This window comes from Gobio gobio (assembly GCF_949357685.1).
Source record: "Gobio gobio genome assembly, chromosome: 16".
NCBI classification, from domain to species: Eukaryota; Metazoa; Chordata; class Actinopteri; order Cypriniformes; family Gobionidae; genus Gobio; species Gobio gobio.
Genome location: NC_137109.1, coordinates 46,186,832 through 46,209,275, shown reverse-complemented (window position 1 = coordinate 46,209,275; position 22,444 = coordinate 46,186,832). Strand labels below are relative to the sequence as shown.

At 34.9% G+C, this 22,444-nt stretch overlaps 1 protein-coding gene across 5 annotated transcripts in view; it reads right to left on the bottom strand.

The window, feature by feature from the left end:
- Positions 1–6,739: 6,739 nt before the first annotated feature.
- Positions 6,740–22,444, bottom strand: part of vegfba (vascular endothelial growth factor Ba) — a 32,555-nt gene continuing 16,850 nt past the window's right edge. The window contains exons 6-8 of one of the 5 annotated variants that reach the window (XM_079839659.1): positions 21,081–21,164; positions 12,737–12,943; positions 6,740–9,197 (exon numbers count right to left, since the gene is read on the bottom strand). In XM_079839659.1, coding sequence (XP_079695785.1) covers positions 9,176–9,197; positions 12,737–12,943; positions 21,081–21,164 — 313 coding nt within the window. In that variant the 3' untranslated portion in view covers positions 6,740–9,175. The remainder of the gene's footprint in view (positions 9,198–12,736; positions 12,944–21,080; positions 21,165–22,444) is intronic. The other 4 variants (XM_079839662.1, XM_079839663.1, XM_079839660.1 and 1 more) reach the window with 4 other exon arrangements.

The following is a 22,444-nucleotide window of genomic DNA, read 5'->3' as shown; positions in this document are numbered from 1 at the left end:
CAAATTATTTCATTTTAGTCTGGGACTAGGTTAAGTCTTGCTTGTGATACCAGGGGTAAATGTAGAAATTAGAAAATAAAGCTTAAGGATCTGGTCATTTGAAATTCAGAAAAGAGTTTCAAGATTCTTGTGAAAACGGCCCGGTTCCAGATCTCTCTCTTTTAAATTTAACAAAGTGCCTATATACATTTTTATTTTATTTTATTAATTCCAGATATTTCACTCCAAAATTAAACATCAATGGCCTGGTTTCACAGACAGGGCTTAGATTAAACCAGGATTAGGCCTTAGTTCAATTAGGACATTTAAGTAGGCTAACATTTATAAACATGCAGCGGCTTGAGGCTTTCTAAGTATATGTAATTTATCAGTGTTTTTCTTTGGAAACCGTTTACTTCACAACCTTCTAAAACATAATGTACTTTTTACTGCACTATGTTTCATATTAAATATCATTTAATATTTAATTACATTAAAAATGTAGTATTGTATACTTTTACTTCAGTACAAGAAAGAAAGTACTATTTTTAATGTAATTAAGTATTAAAGGTAAAAAAAACAACAACTTTTATTTATCAAATGTAGTGAAGTGAAAAGTATGACATTATAAATGATGCTTTGGAATGTAGTGAAGTAAAAGTTTTCCAAAAAAAACAACAACTGATGATTATTTAGAGGCTAAGCACCGAAGATGCGAAGGCACCTGTTGAAATCGTTAGCGTTCTTATTATTATTTCTCTTGTCTATGGCAGCCCATAGAACCGTTTGTGAGAAAGTTATGACATTTGGCACACTCATAGAGGACAGTCTGATCTGTCACCATAGCAAATTTGAAGTCTCTAACTCAATCTCTCTAGCGCCACCACCAGTCCAAATTTTCACTCATGTTTATGCGAATAACTTTTTAACCATAAGGGTTAGAAACAAAATTCTTTTTCCCTCTGATTCCTTGACTCAAGCCGATTTGATTGCATTTTCCGTCATGAAAAAATTTCCGCCATTTTGAATTTTCAGAAAAACCTACGTTTGCGAACTCCTCCTAGGCCGTTGCTCCAATTTTCACGAAAATTTAACCAGATCATCTTCAGACTATGTTGAGAAAACGATATAGATTCAAGACGATTAGTCAAACTGTTCTCGAATATCTCGCAAATGAATTCGACAAAGCGCCCACAAAAGTGAATGTCGCAACGTTTTAGCAACGTTTAGGTTTATGCCAACCATGACCTGAGGCTGCTTGCTGCGTTTCGGCGCAGTGCCCCCTAGTGGTCCAGAGATACAAAATTTTTATTTTTTTATTTTAGCCAAAAATCACAAAACGGGTCTCTTTAGATTCGGGGCATCACGCTGAGCCATACCATACCCAATTTTCCCATCTCAATCATTTTGAATTTTGTCAAAAAGTGCTATATTTTACGAATGCATTGGCGTATCATTGCGAAATTCTGCATGTGTCTTCGGCACCAAGCCCTGACAGTACTCAAAAAGTTTTGGGGAAAGTTATAATGAATTTTCCAAAAATGCTAATAACTGTTGATTAAATTTGACTATTGGCATAAAACTGGTTTTAATAGATTCCTTGGGTCATGCCAGGAACATAGATCCCAATTTGACCATATTTGGCCAAATTTCCTGTTCGCCATTTTGATTTCCTTTACAAATCTACTTTTTTGAACTCCTCCAAATCCTCCTGGACTATTTGTCTGATTTTCACCAAAATCGAATCGTAACATCTTCAGACCATGACAGCAAAAAGTTATTAATTTCGTGTGTCAGCAGACAAACCGTTTTCATATACTGCAGCGACGAAGTTGAGCCATGATGCCAAAATGACTCTTGAGGCTGTATCTCCGCGAAGCTTTGACATATTGATACCAAACTTTGACACACCACATCAATTTCATTTCTGCGCCACCTATTGGTCAAAAGTGATAAACCATTAAATCATATTATTAGTGACTGTAGAATTTTCAGCCATTTTGCCTAAAATGATCTTAAAATGCCTCTAATTGCTCTTTGTTGCAGTCTTTGTTGCAGTTGGTCTAACCCTCCCAGCCATGTTGGCATTTCTTGTCTTCTTCTTTGCGCTTGGCCCCGTTAATGGCTAATCGCAGCTATATTTATTATTACTTATTTTATTTGAACAGGGACACTGCACAATAAAACATTAACCCTGTATATAACAAGGAGAGATGCATTGCACCTGGTTTTTAGCAAGTTGCTATTTTCCACCCGTAATCCCTGGGCAGGTACATACAATAAATTAACAGTTTGGATAAAATATATACTTGAAAACTTCATTTTGGTGTCTATGGAGCACATCTTGCATATTAACAGCATCTTGGGAGAACATTTAAAAAAGGTCTAATAGTATAATATTTTCAGGCTCCCAAAATAAACGTAAAGGACATCCCAGAAATCCTTCTCACCTTTTGAACAGGAGCATATTTGGATTTTCCTTAGTTTTCTTCTCCTCCTTACCAGGAAAATAATCTGCAGTGCAGACGGTATGAGCATTTACTTGAGTAGAAAGTAAAAATACTTTACTGCTGTCCACCTCTGTAAACATGCCTTTACTGGTGTGCATCTTGAGACAAAACAATGACGCCGACTTAATTTAACATTTGTCAATGCAAGTTGCTTTCAGTTAAAACTGCTCAAACATGCATTTTAGTCTGGGAGTATAGCCTAAAGCCTGATCTGTGGAACCACAGGGTGTGTGTAGAAATTTGAAAATGAAGCTTGTTTTAGGATTTGGTCAACATACAATTGAAAGAAATTGTAATAAAAATAATAATATTAATAATAATCATCACCATAATAATGATTAGAAAAATATTTACAAAACTGGTCATACAAACAGACTTCATTTTCTTCATCCAATTTTTTATTTATTGTATTTTATTCTGGTTGAATGTGTGCCAGACATTTCTATGTGAGCAGGACTGATTCACTGGTATTTTTAGCAGCATGTCTTGGCTTTATCACTCCTGTTAAAAGCCTAAACAAAGAGACGTTAAAACAAGGATCAGTGAATCAGCAAACAGGAGACATCAGGTAAGGTAGGGTATGTCTGTGCTGGTCCAGACGCTGGGCAGGTGGCATTATTAGCTGTGTGTGTGTGTGTGTGTGTGTGTGTGTGTGTGTCCGTGTGTGCGCAAGTCTGACTCAGCAGCAGTCAAGCGAGAGGAGGGAGAGAGATAATATTATTTCTCACATCATTACGGTGCTGGCAGCCCTCTGCCCAAGACTCCCAGACCCAGGTGATAATTATCACAATGTTTGTCTTTCATTACGCTAAATGGCAGGAAAAGAGAGGGAGGGGTGGACGATGCAAAATAGGGAGGGTGAATTGAAAATAAAACAAAGACTAAAGCAAATTTGTGCATTCGCTACAGAAAAAATCTGTATTTTCATACAGCGATGGCATCAGAGGGTAATATAGTACTTTGATATGTATATACCATGTTCCAGGAAGATTACTATAGCATTATATTAACATGATACTCCAAGGTCAAAGTCTTCTCACAATCATCTTACATGTCAAGCTATAGGCCATATTACCACAATAGATTGCCTCTCATGATGTTCAGGTCACATTTCACCGCAAAATAATTAAGCCTATTTATAGGACCTGTTTTTTTTTATTATTTCTCATGGCCATTTCCATATTTTCTAACCAGATTCTCAGTTTCACCGCTGTAATACAATGATTTTCTAATCATAAACTAAACAAATTACAAAACTGCATAATGGTGATAAGAATAGGGGAAGGAAAAAAGTAGTTAATTGTCCTAATTGTCCCGTTTTCTTTTTGTATTTTGGGTTGAAATATGAGTTTATATAACATATGAATCTCACAGGTTGGTAGATTCACTAGTAATAATATTGTAATATTGTGGTACTGTTTTTTTTTTTTTGTGCATTGTAAAAATAATTTCTCATGGCCATTTCCATATTTTCTAACCAGACTCTCAGTTTCACCACTGTAATACAATGATTTTCTATTCATAAACTAAACAAGTTACCCAAAATAATGCATAATGGCGATAAGAATAGGGGAAGGAAAAAAGTAGTTAATTGTCCCGTTTTCTTTTTGTATTTTGGGTTGAAATATGAGTTTATATAACATATGAATCTCACAGGTTGGCAGATTCACTGAGTAATATTGTGGTACTGTTTTTTTTTTTTTTTTGCATTGTAAAAATTATTTCTCATGGCCATTTCCATATTTTCTAACCAGACTCTCAGTTTCACCACTGTAATACAATGATTTTCTATTCATAAACTAAACAAATTACACAAAATAATGGTGATAAGAAAAAAAGTAGTTAATTGTCCCGTTTTCTTTTCGTATTTTGGGTTGAAATATGAGGTTAAATGACATATTTTGGTACTGTTTGCAAGTGTGTCCGCATGCTGTAAATGTTTCTGAATTACCAAATCATCACAAATCTATCTCAAAAATAAGACATTTCCGTTTATTTATATTAATATATATAGCACATTGCTTTATGGCTGTTGTCTTTTTTATATACTGTATGTGTGTGATCAGACCTACGTTTATACACATTGTAGACATAAAGCAGAGCAGGTTATGTCTCTCTGTAACAAATATTATACACACGTTCACACACAGGAGAATCGGGCACAGATGGTATAGCAGCAATAACCATTATTAATAATTACGTTCAAACACTCAAAGCTTATATTGTGTATAGACTGTGGTACAGATTGGGTTCTGCTGTATTGTTCTACCTGGATACATGTCGGACAGATACGGTTCTATGCACAAATTTTCGGAACAAAGCATCAGGAATAATCATTACATAGAAGAGAATGGAAACACTGAAGTTCTGTCGGTACATTCATATTGTATGCATTTTGTGTATTTTTGATGTATATATTTCCACGGTTCTATATTCTTACTGTGATAATTACGTTAACTGTACAGACACAGAGGTAGTTGATATATGTTACTGTTGAGAGAGAGAGAAAATGCTACGTTTATAGCACAGGATATTTCACACGGAACATTTCACAGCGGCAACAGTGTTGAAGGAAAGCCAGTCATCATAGACGAGGAAACAGGACAACATATTGACACATCGACACAGAAAAGATCTTAAAAGTCAACATGAACTCAAAATCAACCCGATTCACTTTCATCACACTCATTACTGGTCTTATTGTACATGCAGTTCATTTCGAAGAAAATAATATTTGCATTCACAACTTTCATTAAAATGAAACGACTTTCCTTTTCCGCTGATGTCACCTCTAGGCCATGTGGGCTCCTGGATAATGCTAACCAATAGTCAGACGGCTATTTAGGCAAACTAACTAACATTTGGAACACCCACTTTTTGCCCTTCAATCAACCAATGCATACAATGAAGTGCCGCCCTACATATTTTTTCACAAAAAATACATCAAATTGGGTTGCAACTTGCAATTGACATTTCATGTTGACTTTAACAAAGAAAGCAGTTCGGGAACGCTGATAGCAAGTGGATATCCTAGTCTGGAGGGTGAAAGGGTGCTTAAAGGGTTAGTTCACCCAAAAATGAAAATAATGTCATTTATTACTCACCCTCATGTTGTCCCGTAAGACCTCCGCTCATCTTCGGAAAACAAATGAAGATATTTTTAAGTCCGAAGGCTCAGTGAGGCCTCCATAGAGAGCAAAGCAATTTACACTGTCAATATCCATTAATGTACTAAAAACATATTTAAATCAGTTCATGTGAGTACAGTGGTTCAATATTAATATTATAAAGCATTGAGAATATTTTTGGTGCGGCAAATTTTTTTTTAATAATGACTTATATAGTTATAACCAGTGTTGGGGAAAGTTACTTTGAAAAGTAACGCATTACAATATTGCGTTACTCCCTTAAAGAGTAACAAATTGAGTTACTTAGTTACTTTTTAAGAAAAGTAATGCGTTACGTTACTTTTGCGTTACTTTTTCTCACCTGGGCTGGGCTTGTTTTTGTTTATAATAAAAAAAGGTATATTTTTGTGCAACTCTTCATACCAAAATTGAAATAATAAGCCCTAGGCTGAGGTAAAAATGCAAATTCTCGCATGAACAGAAAAGTTTTACCAATAAAAACGAAAAATCTAGTAATTTTCATCATCAAAGGTCAGCAGCAAGACATTGGTAAATTAAATATAAAGGTAGATTATGCATAAAAATAGTTGTTTTATTTAACATTTAATTATTGGAGGTTTGCATAGTTCTCTGATTTCGTATTTGACTTATTTTATTCATTTTGAGGAGTACAGAATCTTTATTGTGCAAGTGAGATAAATAAATGCTCACATTTAGTCTGGAACTACAATAACCATCATGTTTACACACACGCCTCTGCACTTATTTTTCTCAACATGCGGGCAGGAGAGCTGTCAGTCAAATTAATGTGAAAAAGTAACTCAGATATTTAGTTGTAAATTTGAAAAGTAATGTGTTACTTTACTAGTTATTTGGAAAAAGTTATATTATTACGTAACACAAGTTACTTGTAATGCGTTACCCCCAACACTGGTGATAACCGATTTCAAAACACTGCTTCATGAAGCTTTGGAGCGTATTGAATCAGCGAGTCAAATCATGATTCGGATCGCGTGTCAAACCGCCAAACTTCTGAAATCACGTGACTTAGACGCTCCGAAGCTTCATGAAGCAGTGTTTTGAAATTCTTATCACTATATAAGTCGTGATTCTTTTTTTTTTGCCGCACCAAAAATATTCTCGTCGCTTTATAATATTAATATTGAACCAATGTACTCACATGAACTGATTTAAATATGTTTTTAGTATATTAATGGATCTTGAGAGTGTAAATTGCTTTGCTCTCTATGGAGGCCTCACTGAGCCTTCAGATTAAAAAAAAAAAATCTTAATTTGTGTTCTGAAGATGAACGGAGGTCTTACGGGTGTGGAACGGCATGAGGGTGAGGAATAAATGACATTATTTTCATTTTTGGGTGAGCTAACCCTTTAATGTAACCTTAATAATATGCATTATTACAGATATAGACCAAACAAATAATCTGAGAAATCACTTTAAGTGTGGTCAGACTCATAATTCAGTCAGAAATGCTACATATAAGGTGGAAAGAAGTGTTTGGTTAAATGACCACCATTAAAAAAAAGCAAGTGATTCTTTCACCTTCAGCCTCCCCAGCAAACAAAAATATGTTCTGAGAACGTTTTGCTAAAGTTCCCATTAAGTTATGAAAACATTATTTCTGAATGTTCTCTGAACATTTAGTATTATTGGTTCATGGTAAACGTTAGAGCAAACATTAAGGGAATGTATTCTCCATTATATAATTTTGGAAGTATTATTGGAAAATTACTTTTGAATGTTCCCTGAACCAAAGCAGCAAGTAGTAACATTAAAAAAAAAATTCTAAAACGTTTCCAAAACATTTTCCATGAACGAAAACAAACGCTCTATTAATGTTACTGGAAGAATGTTGTTCATAACTTTGAGAGAACCTTAAAATAGTAGCCAAAGTTCTGAGAACATTCCCTGTTAGCTGGGCCTGACATCGAGGGAAACTCTTCAACGTCATCGGCTGACAGCTACTTCATCTGAGCTGGATGATTCTGAAGAAATGAGGCGAAAATACGGAAAAAAAACACAGTCGCAGCAAATTAAATTTTGCAAAGCATAATACAAAATGCATTTCGATATAAAAAATAAATACGCCATTCTCTCAACCCTGTGAGATGATAAAGAAAAAAACGTAACACAGACAGAATGCGCACTTCCCTTTTTCTGCAGCTTGCCGGGTGCTCTCAAAGCCTCTTTACTCAAATTCCACAAAGTCGAGACTGTGAATTTGTCTACGACGGCCACCCAGCCTCACTCTATAGGTTGAATTAACAAAGATACACAAAGAAACATTCTTTAAGCGTTCTTTAAAACAAAATGGACTACAATAACATTAGTATTCTTTACAAAATGAATAAGAGATCAAATAAATTCTTCTTTCAGTATCAACACAGAAAAGCTTATATTTACCTGCTTGCATTTGCATGTGTGTGTGTGAGAGAGAAAGAATAAAAACAAAAAAAGAGACAGACGAGGTGAAAAGAATAAAGAAAGATACGAAAAATGAGTGTGATCTGGGGTGTGGGAGAGAGAAGACGTGTGTTTGGTGAGCACCAATGGAATATAGCCAGGTTTCTATACTATTGGCATTCCTCTCACTGGCTAGCCAGTGGGAAAAGCTTTCAATTCCCAAAGGAAGGAACCAAACAAAAAGCAAATCAAACAAACACAAAAAGACTCATTGATACAGTCTGTGAAGCCACATTATGGACTTATAGAGGCCAGGAATAAATTAGGATAGACGAGCAGATCCTTATTATTCACAATTCAGACCACACAGACACCCGTCCATCCGTCTAATCGACCCGTCCCAACCTTTCAACGCAAGCAGCGGGTCAGAGGACACGTCGGGGATGTTCTCAGGATGAGATGCTCTGTTTGTGTAGCGAGACACTTGAGTTCTCTCAACATTGAAGGTCTGTCAACATCCATCCCATCAAAAACTCTCCACTTAAGACTCTAAGTAGTTTGGTAGAAAAAAAGACTCCTTCCTTATTCTGTTTTCTCTTTGAAAGGTCTGAGCGCACTCATCATCCTTAGCATTACACTTGTTGTCTGTCCGTGCCTTTGCGGATCCCTTGAAGCCGAAGAAAATCCCAGAATTGGTTTTGGATGAAGCTCAATGAGAACTCCACGGTTCACCTCTTGAGAATCAAATATTCCAGCGATATAGCGACTGACCCACTGAACTTTAACTAAATGTCCATCATACAGTGTCAACTAGTTGAAGGTGATGTGAAGTTTGGTTTATAGTGGCAAAAAGCTTCCTAAACTCAACAATAGGGTCTGATGATATTCCATACACACGGTACAGAAGTGAATATACAGTGCAACCAGAATGTATACGCGTCTAATACTGCTGAAATAGTGTGTGGGACATAGCCAGATGGGCCAGGGGGTGGGTCTGTGGTTTATTCCCAAGCGCAAACCCTATTTCTGGGTGAGACCCAAACTTCAGAGTCCGTGACAAAAGAATAAGCAAACCTTTGACCTCCTCAAAGCTGTGCAAAGTTTGATCTGTGGATTAAATGGATGGTTTGATTTCACTATTCACTTTGGGTTTCACATCTGAAAGAGAACGAGGAGAGGACAGATATTACTTGCATATTAAAAATAGCGAGCGACACTTTACTTTTCATAAACAATTGTGATCAGTTGTGATGCATTTAAACACAGTACACTACCATTCAAAAGTTTGGGGTTGGTAAGATTTTTTTAAATAATTTTTATGCTCATCAAGGCTATTGAAAACAGCTGTGCTGTTTAATGCGGAAACCTTTTTTCAGATTATTTGATGAATATAAAGTTCAAAAGAACAACATTCATTTGAAATGGAAATCTTTTGTCTTTACTGTCACTTTTGATCAATTGAATACATTCTTGTCGGGGAAAAAAGTATTAAAAAAATTCTCACTGACCCAATTGTGTACCCATTGAAGGTTACAGCGTTAAAGAGCATTATAAGACATGATAATGCACAATATTAAACTGGAAATTTGTTCTAATCCATTTTTAATGCATTATTATAATTTAAATTCCCAAGAAATGGCTTGACATTCTCATTCTAGAAGACATTTTACTAGACAAAAATTTAGATTTTTGTGTAAAATGAGCTGGCAATATTTGTTGCACATTTTCCAAGAAGAGAATATATACGTGGCATAAATTCCCGGTGTGTTTGTGGACTTATGCCGCGTTCCAGGCAACCCGTAACCCGTGTTTTTCCGTCCTGCTACCCATGAAAGTGCACTGGAACGACAGTCAAACCCGTGAATTCCCACCCGTGAACTCGTACTAGATCGATGTACTCCCAGTTACGAGATCTGACGTCACATAGCTCGCGAAACAACAATTACAGCCCCTACGGATGCGGTGTTTATGAAACAAATATACAGTTAACGTTAAATAAAAGGTATAACAGCTTCTCTTGCCGTATGCGCTGTTTTTCTCCTCCGTTTCCCTCAAATAAGCAAGTAAGTAAGCACCTTTGGCGATAGAAATGATTGTAAATGAGCATACACCCAGTACGGTCCGCCATGCTTTACATCTAGCTACCACACGATTCCTTGCGCTCAGGCAGTTTGGCGTGACTTTGCCTGGAACGCTACAAAGTCGCGAGTCGTGGTTTGGAGTTGTAACTTACGGGCTCAAAAACCTGCCTGGAACGCAGCATAAGAACCTTTGGCGATAGAGATGATTGTAAATGAGCATAAGCCCCGTACGGTTCGCCATTCTTTGTTTACATCTAGCTACCGCTCAGGCAGTTTGGCGTGACTTTGCCTGGAACGCTACAAAGTCGTGCATCGTGGTTTGAAATCATAATTTACGGGCTCAAAACCCTGCCTGGAACGCAGCATTATTTCCTGCCTTGCGCCATGCGTTGTAGTCCTTTGTCCGTTTTTCATCATGATTAGTTTTCCCCAGGTGTTGCATTTTAGCCACTCCCCCTTGTTATCCTTGTTTCCCTTTGTGTATATATACCTCTGTGCTTCAGTTGTTGTTTGTCGGTCGATGTACTCCTGGGGGGTATTCCAGAAAGCAAGGTTAACCTACCGCCATTTATACTTTGAACTCTCGGTTGATTAACCCAAACCTTGCTTACTCGAGGTATGCTGGTTCCAAAAATGCATCCGTGAGTAAGTTCAGACAGCTGAAATGCTGCGTCCCAATTCACCTACTTATACTATGTCCTAAAAGTATGTACTCTTTTTGTGAAGAAAAAGTACATACTTTTGAGTGTGTAGCAGAAGAGTATGCAAGCTTTGGGACATACTACTTCGTCATCTTTAACGGACTCTGTTGCTTAGTTACGTGCGTCCTGTCACCGTTTAAACTGCCCTGTCAATCATCGTCACAGTTCAAATCCTCCACATTCAATTTAATTTCCTACCGTATCGGAGAGAAATGTAGTAGCACGTTGATCTGCCATTCGTGGGTCTTTAATGCAGAGACTCCTCTCATGTGTTTGCAAAGTTAATGGCCAAACGTATCATTACAAAAGTTCACAATGCTGCTGCAGGTAAAATATAATGTGGCTAACATTGAATAAATATATTTTTGTCAGGTTAAATACTGATAATTGCTCACTCAAGCCCCTTTATCTAATCCTCTCTACTTAACCGTCAGACTCGCGTAACCGTCATGTTTGTAGTTTTTTAAAACTCTTTTTTTACGCGTTTGTAGTTCTGATCGAATCGTCGTCCATCTCGCAATGGGTTGTGGATAATATCAGCCGTTAGAGTGCGCATCGATCATCGATTTCGAATTACATTCGAAACTGGGCCCAGAGGATCAACTTTTTTTAAATACATTATTTTTATTAAAAACTTTGTATTATACACTGTTCCAAACGTGTATAACTTTTTGTTCTGTGCAACACAAAGGGAGATTTTAGACAGCCTCATTCACCATGGAAACAGACGCTAAGAAAAAGCGCACCATTCTACTTCCTCTTCTCCTTCTGTTTAATGGCGATTTGCATAACCTACTTAGTGCACATTGCCACCTATTTGGTGGTTGTGCAAGAATTTTCTCAATATCTTCGTTTAATAAGTAATCTTTATTCACAGAGAATAAGGATTATATATTTTTTGTGTGAAGCTAATTAATTTAATGCAGATCCATGTGTGCAATGACAATAAAATAAATAACTATATTTTAATTGAATTAACATTTAAACATTACCTTGTTATGATTGTGCTTTAGAATTAATATATAATATAGTATATTATAACTGTAACTATATAACACATTTAGTTATATTAATTTAACTATATTATTTAAATTACACACATCTGAATATCTCTTAAGCAAACTAACCCTGGATCATGAGCTGCTCCTTAGAGTGAGTTGCTATGGCTGCTTGCATACCCTAAAAGTTACCTCCGTTTTTGGAACTGAAAGTTGAGGTTATCCGCTTACTTACTTTTAAACATACCCGGGTATGCCACATAACCTGCTTTCTGGAATACCCCACTGTATGTGTGTTCTTGTCGTCGTGCTCCTGCCTGTTTTGGATACCCTTGTTCTTGGACTATCTGTGTGTTGTTTGTCATTAAATCATTCATGCTGAACTTGGATTCTCACTCAGCTTCATCCCTGCTCACACGTTACAATATGGGTATATTGGTGACTAGCTCCCTGGCCCACTCATGCCAATCACTGGAGCTAGGCAGAAAAAGACTACATTTTTTTCAGTTTTGTAGCTGATTGTGTCCAAATACCTTTTTGTTTTTTTATCAGCCCTACAAAAAAAAAAGACCTATGCAAGAGTGCGTTCTGTTTACTCCTTAGTGCTTAATACACTAAAGGAGGCTGTACTGTTACAGCACAGGTGGAACAAACTGTAATTTGCACTATACTGTCTGTTCATAATGAATGAAAATAAGCCTAACATTGGGGATTTGTTGCTTTTTCCTGTTGTACCGAACTCGTATCGAACCGTGTCCCCAAAACCTCTTATCAACGGGTCATGGATGGAGAAACACTTCCTTGTGCAATAAAATCCCAAATGGAGGCCATGCCATTGCGTGTAAGGATCTATTTTTAGCACATTGAGTTGCATTTGAGTAAGTTGTTTGGCTCTGTGTGTGTGTGTGTGTGTTTACCGGCAGCTGTGCTCGTTGAGTGTCTTCCCTCTCTTTGTACAGCTCACCTCCTTCAAACTGCACCTGCATTCACAAGAGGGAGGCTGTGATGTCATCCTGCGGGCGGGGCATGGTGGACACGCCTCTCTGGCAGGTGGCGGAGGGGCGGAGCTAGGCGATAGGGTAGGAGGGGGAGGAGGAGGGGGTGTAGTTGGCACGAGAGTCCTGCTGGCACGAGAGGGAAGAAAATAAGCTGTTGGTGGTGAGATATGAAGACAGTCTAGGCCTTCATATGACAATTATGAGCATTTTGTCATTATTTATTAATTTCCTTGTCTTTTCAAACAAAAAAAGAATCATGGATCAGAATGATATGGAAGCTTGTTTACGCCACAGAATAAAACATTTTAAAAAGACAATTGTGACTTTTGATCTGACATTGAGTTTTACATCTTGTATTGCGAGATATAAAGTCAGAATTGTGAGATATAAAGTCAGAATTGTGAGATATAAAGTCAGAATTGTGATATAAAGTCAGAATTGTGATATAGTCAGATTTATAAGATATAAAGTCAGAATTGCGAGATATAAAGTCAGAATTGCGAGATATAAAGTCAGAATTGTGATATAAAGTCAGAATTGCGAGATATAAAGTCAGAATTGTGATATAAAGTCAGAATTGTGAGATATAAAGTCAGAATTGTGAGATATAAAGTCAGATTTATGAGATATAAAGTCAGAATTGCGAGATATAAAGTCAGAATTACGAGATATAAAGTCAGAATTACGAGATATAAAGTCAGAATTGTGATATAAAGTCAGAATTGCGAGATATATAGTCAGAATTGTGAGATATAAAGTCAGAATTGTGAGATATAAATTCAGAATTGCGAGATATAAAGTCAGAATTGTGATATAAAGTCAGAATTGTGATATAAAGTCAGAATTGCGAGATATAAAGTCAGAATTGCGAGATATAAAGTCAGAATTGTGATATAAAGTCAGAATTGCGAGATATAAAGTCAGAATTGTGATATAAAGTCAGAATTGCGAGATATAAAGTCAGAATTGCGAGATATAAAGTCAGAATTGTGATATAAAGTCAGAATTGTGATATAAAGTCAGAATTGTGAGATATAAAGTCAGAATTGCGAGATATAAAGTCAGAATTGTGATATAAAGTCAGAATTGTGATATAAAGTCAGAATTGTGAGATATAAAGTCAGAATTGCGAAATATAAAGTCAGAATTGTGATATAAAGTCAGAATTGTGTGATATAAAGTCAGAATTGTGATATAAAGTCAGAATTGTGAGATATAAAGTCAATTGTGATATAAAGTCAGAATTGTGATATAAAGTCAGAATTGCGAGATATAAAGTCAGAATTGCGAGATATAAAGTCAGAATTGTGATATAAAGTCAGAATGGCGAGATATAAAGTCAGAATTGTGAGATATAAAGTCAGAATTGTGTGATATAAAGTCAGAATTGCGAGATATAAAGTCAGAATTGTGATATAGTTAGATCTGTGAGATATAAAGTCAGAATTGCGAGATATAAAGTCAGAATTGCGAGATATAAAGTCAGAATTGCGAGATATAAAGTCAGAATTGTGTGATAAAAAGTCAGAATTGCATGATATAAAGTCAGAATTGTGTGACAAAAAGTCAGAATTGTGATATAGTCAGAATTGTGATATAAAGTCAGAATTGTGTGATATAAAGTCAGAATTGTGATATAGTCAGAATTGCATGATATAAAGTCAGAATTGTGATATAAAGTCAGAATTGTGTGATATAAAGTCAGAATTGTGTTATATAAAGTCAGAATTGCGAGATATAAAGTCAGAATTGTGATATAAAGTCAGAATTGTGTGATATAAAGTCAGAATTGTGTGATATAAAGTCAGAATTGTGATATAAAGTCAGAATTGCGAGATATAAAGTCAGAATTGAGATATAAAGTCAGAATTGTGATATAGTCAGATTTATGATATATAAAGTCAGAATTGCGATATATAAAGTCAGAATTGCGAGATATAAAGTCAGAATTGTGATATAAAGTCAGAATTGTGATATAAAGTCAGAATTGTGATATAGTTAGATTTATGAGATATAAAGTCAGAATTGCGAGATATAAAGTCAGAATTATGATATAAAGTCAGAATTGTGATATAAAGTCAGAATTGCGAGATATAAAGTCAGAATTATGATATAAAGTCAGAATTGTGATATAAAGTCAGAATTGTGATAGTCAGATTTATGAGATATAAAGTCAGAATTGCGAGATATAAAGTCAGAATTATGATATAAAGTCAGAATTGTGATATAAAGTCAGAATTGTGATATAGTCAGATTTATGAGATATAAAGTCAGAATTGGAGATATAAAGTCAGAATTATGATATAAAGTCAGAATTGTGATATAAAGTCAGAATTGTGATATAGTTAGATTTATGAGATATAAAGTCAGAATTGCGAGATATAAAGTCAGAATTATGATATAAAGTCAGAATTGTGATATAAAGTCAGAATTGCGATATATAAAGTCAGAATTCCTAGATATAAAGTCAGAATTGTGATATGAAGTCAGAATTGTGATATAGTCAGATTTATGTGATATAAAGTCAGAATTGTGATATAGTCAGAATTGCGAGATATAAAGTCAGAATTGCGTGATATAAAGTCAGAATTGTGATATAAAGTCAGAATTGCTATATAGTCAGATTTATGAGATATAAAGTCAGAATTTCGATATATAAAGTCAGAATTGCGAGATATAAAGTCAGAATTGTGAGATATAAAGTCAGAATTGTGATATAAAGTCAGAATTGCGAGATATAAAGTCAGAATTGTGAGATATAAAGTCAGAATTGTGATATAAAGTCAGAATTGCGAGATATAAAGTCAGAATTGTGATATAAAGTCAGAATTGTGATATCAAGTCAGAATTGTGATATAAAGTCAGAATTGTGTGATATAAAGTCAGAATTGCGAGATATAAAGTCCGAATTGTGTTATAGTCAGATTTGTGAGATATAAAGTCAGAATTGCGAGATATAAAGTCAGAATTGCGAGATATAAAGTCAGAATTGTGATATAAAGTCAGATTTGTGAGATATAAAGTCAGAATTGTGATATAAAATCAGAATTGTGATATCAAGTCAGAATTGTGATATAAAGTCAGAATTGTGTGATATAAAGTCAGAATTGCGAGATAGAAAGTCAGAATTGCGAGATACAAAGTCAGAATTGTGATATAGTTAGATTTGTGAGATATAAAGTCAGAATTGCGAGATATAAAGTCAGAATTGCGAGATATAAAGTCAGAATTGTAATATAAAGTCAGAATTGCGAGATATAAAGTCAGAATTGTGATATAAAGTCAGAATTGCGAGATATAAAGTCAGAATTGTGAGATATAAAGTCAGAATTGTGATATAAAGTCAGAATTGTGATATAAAGTCAGAATTGTGATATAGTCAGAATTGCGAGATATAAAGTCAGAATTGCATGGTATAAAGTCAGAATTGTGATATAAAGTCAGAATTGCGAGATATAAAGTCAGAATTGCGAGATATAAAGTCAGAATTGTAATATAAAGTCAGAATTGCGAGATATAAAGTCAGAATTGTGATATAAAGTCAGAATTGCGAGATATAAAGTCAGAATTGTGAGATATAAAGTCAGAATTGTGATATAAAGTCAGAATTGTGATATAAAGTCAGAATTGTGATATAGTCAGAATTGCGAGATATAAAGTCAGAATTGCATGGTATAAAGTCAGAATTGTGATATAAAGTCAGAATTGTTATATAGTCAGATTTATGAGATATAAAGTCAGAATTTCGATATATAAAGTCAGAATTGCGAGATATAAAGTCAGAATTGTGAGATATAAAGTCAGAATTGTGAGATATAAAGTCAGAATTGTGATATAAAGTCAGAATTGCGAGATATAAAGTCAGAATTGTGAGATATAAAGTCAGAATTGTGATATAAAATCAGAATTGTGATATCAAGTCAGAATTGTGATATAAAGTCAGAATTGTGTGATATAAAGTCAGAATTGCAAGATATAAAGTCCGAATTGTGTTATAGTCAGATTTGTGAGATATAAAGTCAGAATTGCGAGATATAAAGTCAGAATTGCGAGATATAAAGTCAGAATTGTGTGATAAAAAGTCAGAATTGTGATATAGTCAGAATTGCATGATATAAAGTCAGAATTGTGTGATATAAAGTCAGAATTGTGATATAAAGTCAGAATTGTGTGATATAAAGTCAGAATTGTGTGATATAGTCAGAATTGCATGATATAAAGTCAGAATTGTGATATAAAGTCAGAATTGTGTTATATAAAGTCAGAATTGCGAGATATAAAGTCAGAATTGTGATATAAAGTCAGAATTGTGTGATATAAAGTCAGAATTGTGTGATAAAAAGTCAGAATTGCGAGATATAAAGTCAGAATTGCGAGATATAAAGTCAGAATTGTGATATAAAGTCAGAATTGTGATATAGTCAGATTTATGAGATATAAAGTCAGAATTGCGATATATAAAGTCAGAATTGCGAGATATAAAGTCAGAATTGTGATATAAAGTCAGAATTGTGATATAAAGTCAGAATTGTGAGATATAAAGTCAGAATTGTTAGATATAAAGTCAGAATTGTGAGATATAAATTCAGAATTGTGATATAAAGTCAGAATTGTGATATAGTTAGATTTATGAGATATAAAGTCAGAATTGCGAGATATAAAGTCAGAATTATGATATAAAGTCAGAATTGTGATATAAAGTCAGAATTGTGATATAGTCAGATTTATGAGATATAAAGTCAGAATTGCGATATATAAAGTCAGAATTCCTAGATATAAAGTCAGAATTGTGATATGAAGTCAGAATTGTGATATAGTCAGATTTATGTGATATAAAGTCAGAATTGTGATATAGTCAGAATTGCGAGATATAAAGTCAGAATTGCGAGATATAAATTCAGAATTGTGATATAAAGTCAGAATTGTGATATAAAGTCCGAATTGTGATATAAAGTCAGAATTGTTATATAGTCAGATTTATGAGATATAAAGTCAGAATTTCGATATAAAGTCAGAATTGTGATATAAAGTCAGAATTGTTATATAGTCAGAATTGTGAGATATAAAGTCAGAATTGTGATATAAAGTCAGAATTGTGATATAAAGTCAGAATTGTGAGATATAAAGTCAGAATTGTGATATAAAGTCAGAATTTCGATATATAAAGTCAGAATTGCGAGATATAAAGTCAGAATTGTAAGATATAAAGTCAGAATTGTGAGATATAAAGTCAGAATTGTGATATAAAGTCAGAATTGCGAGATATAAAGTCAGAATTGTGAGATATAAAGTCAGAATTGTGATATAAAGTCAGAATTGTGATATAAAGTCAGAATTGTGATATAAAGTCAGAATTGTGATGTAGTCAGAATTGTGATATAAAGTCAGAATTGCGAGATATAAAGTCAGAATTGCGAGATATAAAGTCAGAATTGTGATAGTCAGAATTGTGTGATATAAAGTCAGAATTGCGTGATATAAAGTCAGAATTGCGAAATATACAGTCAGAATTGTGAGATTTAAAGTCAGAATTGTGAGATATAAAGTCAGAATTGTGTGATATAAAGTCAGAATTGTGATATAGTCAGAATTGCATGATATAAAGTCAGAATTGTGTGATATAAAATCAGAATTCTGATAAAGTCAGAATTGCGAGATATAAAGTCAGAATTGCGAGATATAAAGTCAGAATTGCGAGATATAAAGTCAGAATTGTGTGATATAAAGTCAGAATTGTGATATAGTCAGAATTGCATGATATAAAGTCAGAATTGTGATATAAAGTCAGAATTGCGAGATATAAAGTCAGAATTGTGATATAAAGTCAGAATTGTGTGATATAAAGTCAGAATTGTGTGATATAAAGTCAGAATTGTGATATAAAGTCAGAATTGCGAGATATAAAGTCAGAATTGCATGATATAAAGTCAGAATTGTGAGAACCACACTCACATTGTGTAAATTATTTATTGTTTATTGTAGAGTTTACTGTGCTGTGAGTAATTGTGGGCGCATCAGTGTAATCTGATGCTGCTCTAAATGTTGTACATGTCATGTCGTGACTACTATGTTGCTCGGAACTGCACCAAGAATTTCACCTGCTGTTGCACTTGTGTACATGGCTGTGTGACAATAAAGTGATTTGATTTGATTTGAATTGTGATATAAAGTCAGAATTGTGTGATATAAAGTCAGAATTGCGAGATATAAAGTCAGAATTGCGAGATATAAAGTCAGAATTGTGAGATATAAAGTCAGAATTGCGAGATATAAAGTCAGAATTGTGGAATTGAGATATAAAGTCAGAATTGTGATATAAAGTCAGAATTGTGAGATATAAAGTCAGAATTGTGGAATTGAGATATAAAGTCAGAATTGTGGAATTGAGATATAAAGTCAGAATTGTGATATAAAGTCAGAATTGTGATATAAAGTCAGAATTGCGAGATATAAAGTCAGAATTGTGGAATTGTGTGATATAAAGTCAGAATTGTGATATAAAGTCAGAATTGTGTGATATAAAGTCAGAATTGTGATATAAAGTCAGAATTGTGTGATATAAAGTCAGAATTGTGATATAAAGTCAGAATTGCGAGATATAAAGTCAGAATTGTGGAATTGTGTGATATAAAGTCAGAATTGTGATATAAAGTCAGAATTGTGATATAAAGTCAGAATTGCGAGATATAAAGTCAGAATTGTGGAATTGTGAGATATAAAGTCAGAATTGTGATATAAAGTCAGAATTGTGAGATACAAACTAAATTTTGATTTTTTTCCCCTTGAAAATCTCTGAAAAAATTCAGAATTGTGAGAAGTCGTAAATTACCTTTTTTCTTTTTATTCTGTGGTGTTAACAAGCTTCCATAGAATGATACGTACATTATTTTGGTAAACAATTCCTATGAGTTCAATTTCAAGTTGTGAAAACTGTCAAGAGCACAGAGGTCCAAACAATATGAGGACTTTTAAAATAGTAAGAAAAGCCTCCAAGCGATTTGAGTAAAGCGATTCTGATCATACATGTTCTGACAAATCCGGCTCCCAGAGAATTATGTAAAACCGCAACAACGGACAAAGAGCACGTCGGCCCTTGCAATCATTAACTTTGCAAAACCAGACCGGAGCCTGCATCTCCACATTAGACTTGAAATTAAATTCAGTAACAAACACAAAAAGACCCTTAATGCATTCTGAGCATGCATCAGCCCTGATCTTCTTTTTGGACGGCGGCACCACAGATACACTCTGGATATTGTCTGTGGCCGTTCTTTGATGTCTCATTTGTGACGTCTCTGATGGGATGGTGGCCTGATGGGGCTGTTTTTTTCTCTCTCCCCCTCTCTTTTTTTTAACTAAACCAAAACTGGAGAGAAGTGTATAGCTGAGAGTTAATTAAGGAAGAAAATCAATCTTTGTGTGGAAGTTGTTTGAGAGGCTGATAGAGCATGTGGAGGGGAGGCTGAGGAAAAGGGAGGGGCGTTCTGGCTGGCAAATTAGCCTGATTTCACACTTGCCACTGACTCCATCCATGGAGGAGTGGATGATGGATAGCAGGGAGGTAGAGACGGTCCAAAAGGAGCGCCCTTCACTTGCCCTCACCGAAAACCAATGACGAAGAAACAAAAGTAGAAAAGGAAGGAGAGGAACTGATGAATTCTTTCCCTTCGACCGGAATTAATTAATTGTTGTCTGAGTGGAAGTCAATGTTGCATGAGCAAATGTGCAGCACGGCACGTACAAAAAAGAGGGATTTTGAGGAACGTTTTCAGTTCTCTTTAACCAGAAACTCATCCGTGGGATTCATGTGCTTCGAAATAGGTTTTAATATTTAATAATATTGATGGTGCTGAATAAATAAAGGTAAAAGCAAAGATTAATTATTAAGCATTTTGCTAAACGGCTTCTATTAAACGTACATCAATAATAATTTCCACAATGACAAAAGAGCACCCAAATGTACCATGTTAGTCTTTGAAGTACCTTACAGTGCAAATGGAAATACCATGGTAAATGAATATGGTAATCCTTTAGTATCAAAGTGTATCCAAACAGCCTGAAAACAAGATTGTAACATTGTGCATAACATTATGATGTTTTTTTAAACCTGATGTTTAAACACAATTTGCCAATGGGGTGTATCTCAAGATATATTCTCTAAAAGAACCTAATAATTGACATTTTCTCCAGTGTATTTATCTTGTTTTCAGAACATTCAGATAATAAGAAGAAAATACTGATTAAGATGTAAATATGAACATACAATGACTTTTTCCCCATGTGTTTCTTTCGTTTCAGTTTCCCCTTTTGTCGCTTTTTGCCTCTTTTTGTTGTCTGTGGGGCTTGCCTAAAAAAAGACAAAATATATTAAATATAAATATGACATATAAATAGGTATAAAAAGTACTACATGACCATGACTCAGCTAAAGTTTATCGCACAGACTCTACACTCTTTAAACATTTTTATGTCAACACAAGTCAAGTATTAAACTAAATTGTATTAAAGGATTAGTTCACCCCAAAATGAAAATTTCCTGATAATTTACTCACCCCAATGCCATCCAAGATGTTCATGTCTTTCTTTCTTCAGTCGAAAAGAAATTAAGTTTTCGGAAGAAAACATTCCAGGGTTTTTCATCATATAATGGTTTTCAATGGCAACCAAAATGCTGAAGATCCAAATCAATGCAGTTTCAAAGCGCTTCGATGGGCTCCAGAGGCTCTGCGTGATCCCAGATGAAGAACAGGGTCTTATCTAGCGAAACCATCAGCCATTTAAATTTTTTTTTTTTAAATGAATCAACTTTTTACCCTAAATTTTTCATCTTGTGCAGCTCTGTGAGGTGCTAAGGACTAATACAAACACCCTTTAGTAAAAACACTCAATTTTCAACTTCAAAATGAGGTATATATATCGTTGTTTTACCTTTTTTTTTTTGCTAAAAGGCGTTTATATTAGTCTTCAAACGAGCACTTTGTAAACACGGGGCGGTACTTCTGCCTACGTCTAGTGTGAGCTTTCCGACGTGATTACGTCATCCTTAGCACCTCGCAGAGCTGCACAAGGTGAGCACTTTAGGTTAAAAAGTTTATTCATTTAAATTGTTTTTTGAAAATGACCGATGGTTTCGCTAGATAAGACCCTTATCCTCATCTGGGATCACGCAGAGCCTCTGGAGCCCATCGAAGCGCTTTGAAACTGCATTGATTTGGACCTTCAGCATTTTGGTTGCAACTGAAAACTATTATATGATGAAAAACCCTGGAATCTTTTCTTCCAAAAACTTTATTTCTTTTTGACTGAAGAAAGAAAGACATCTTGGATGGCATGGGGGTGAATAAATTATCAGGATATTTTCATTTTGGGGTGAACTAATCCTTTAATTCAGAGAGTTTTTAAGATGACTTTATAATTCTTGTGATTCTTTGGCCTCGGTCGCTCTGAGGCTCCTCAAGGGCCAGTGGCCTAATTAAGCAATAAAATGAATGTTCTGTTCCGTTTCCCAACAAAGGAGGGTTCTAGGTTTCTGACTCCCTTCCAACAGTGCAAGACGCGCGCCAGCTGGACACAAACATACACACAAACACACACACAAACACACACCAAAGCAACGGATTGAGTCTT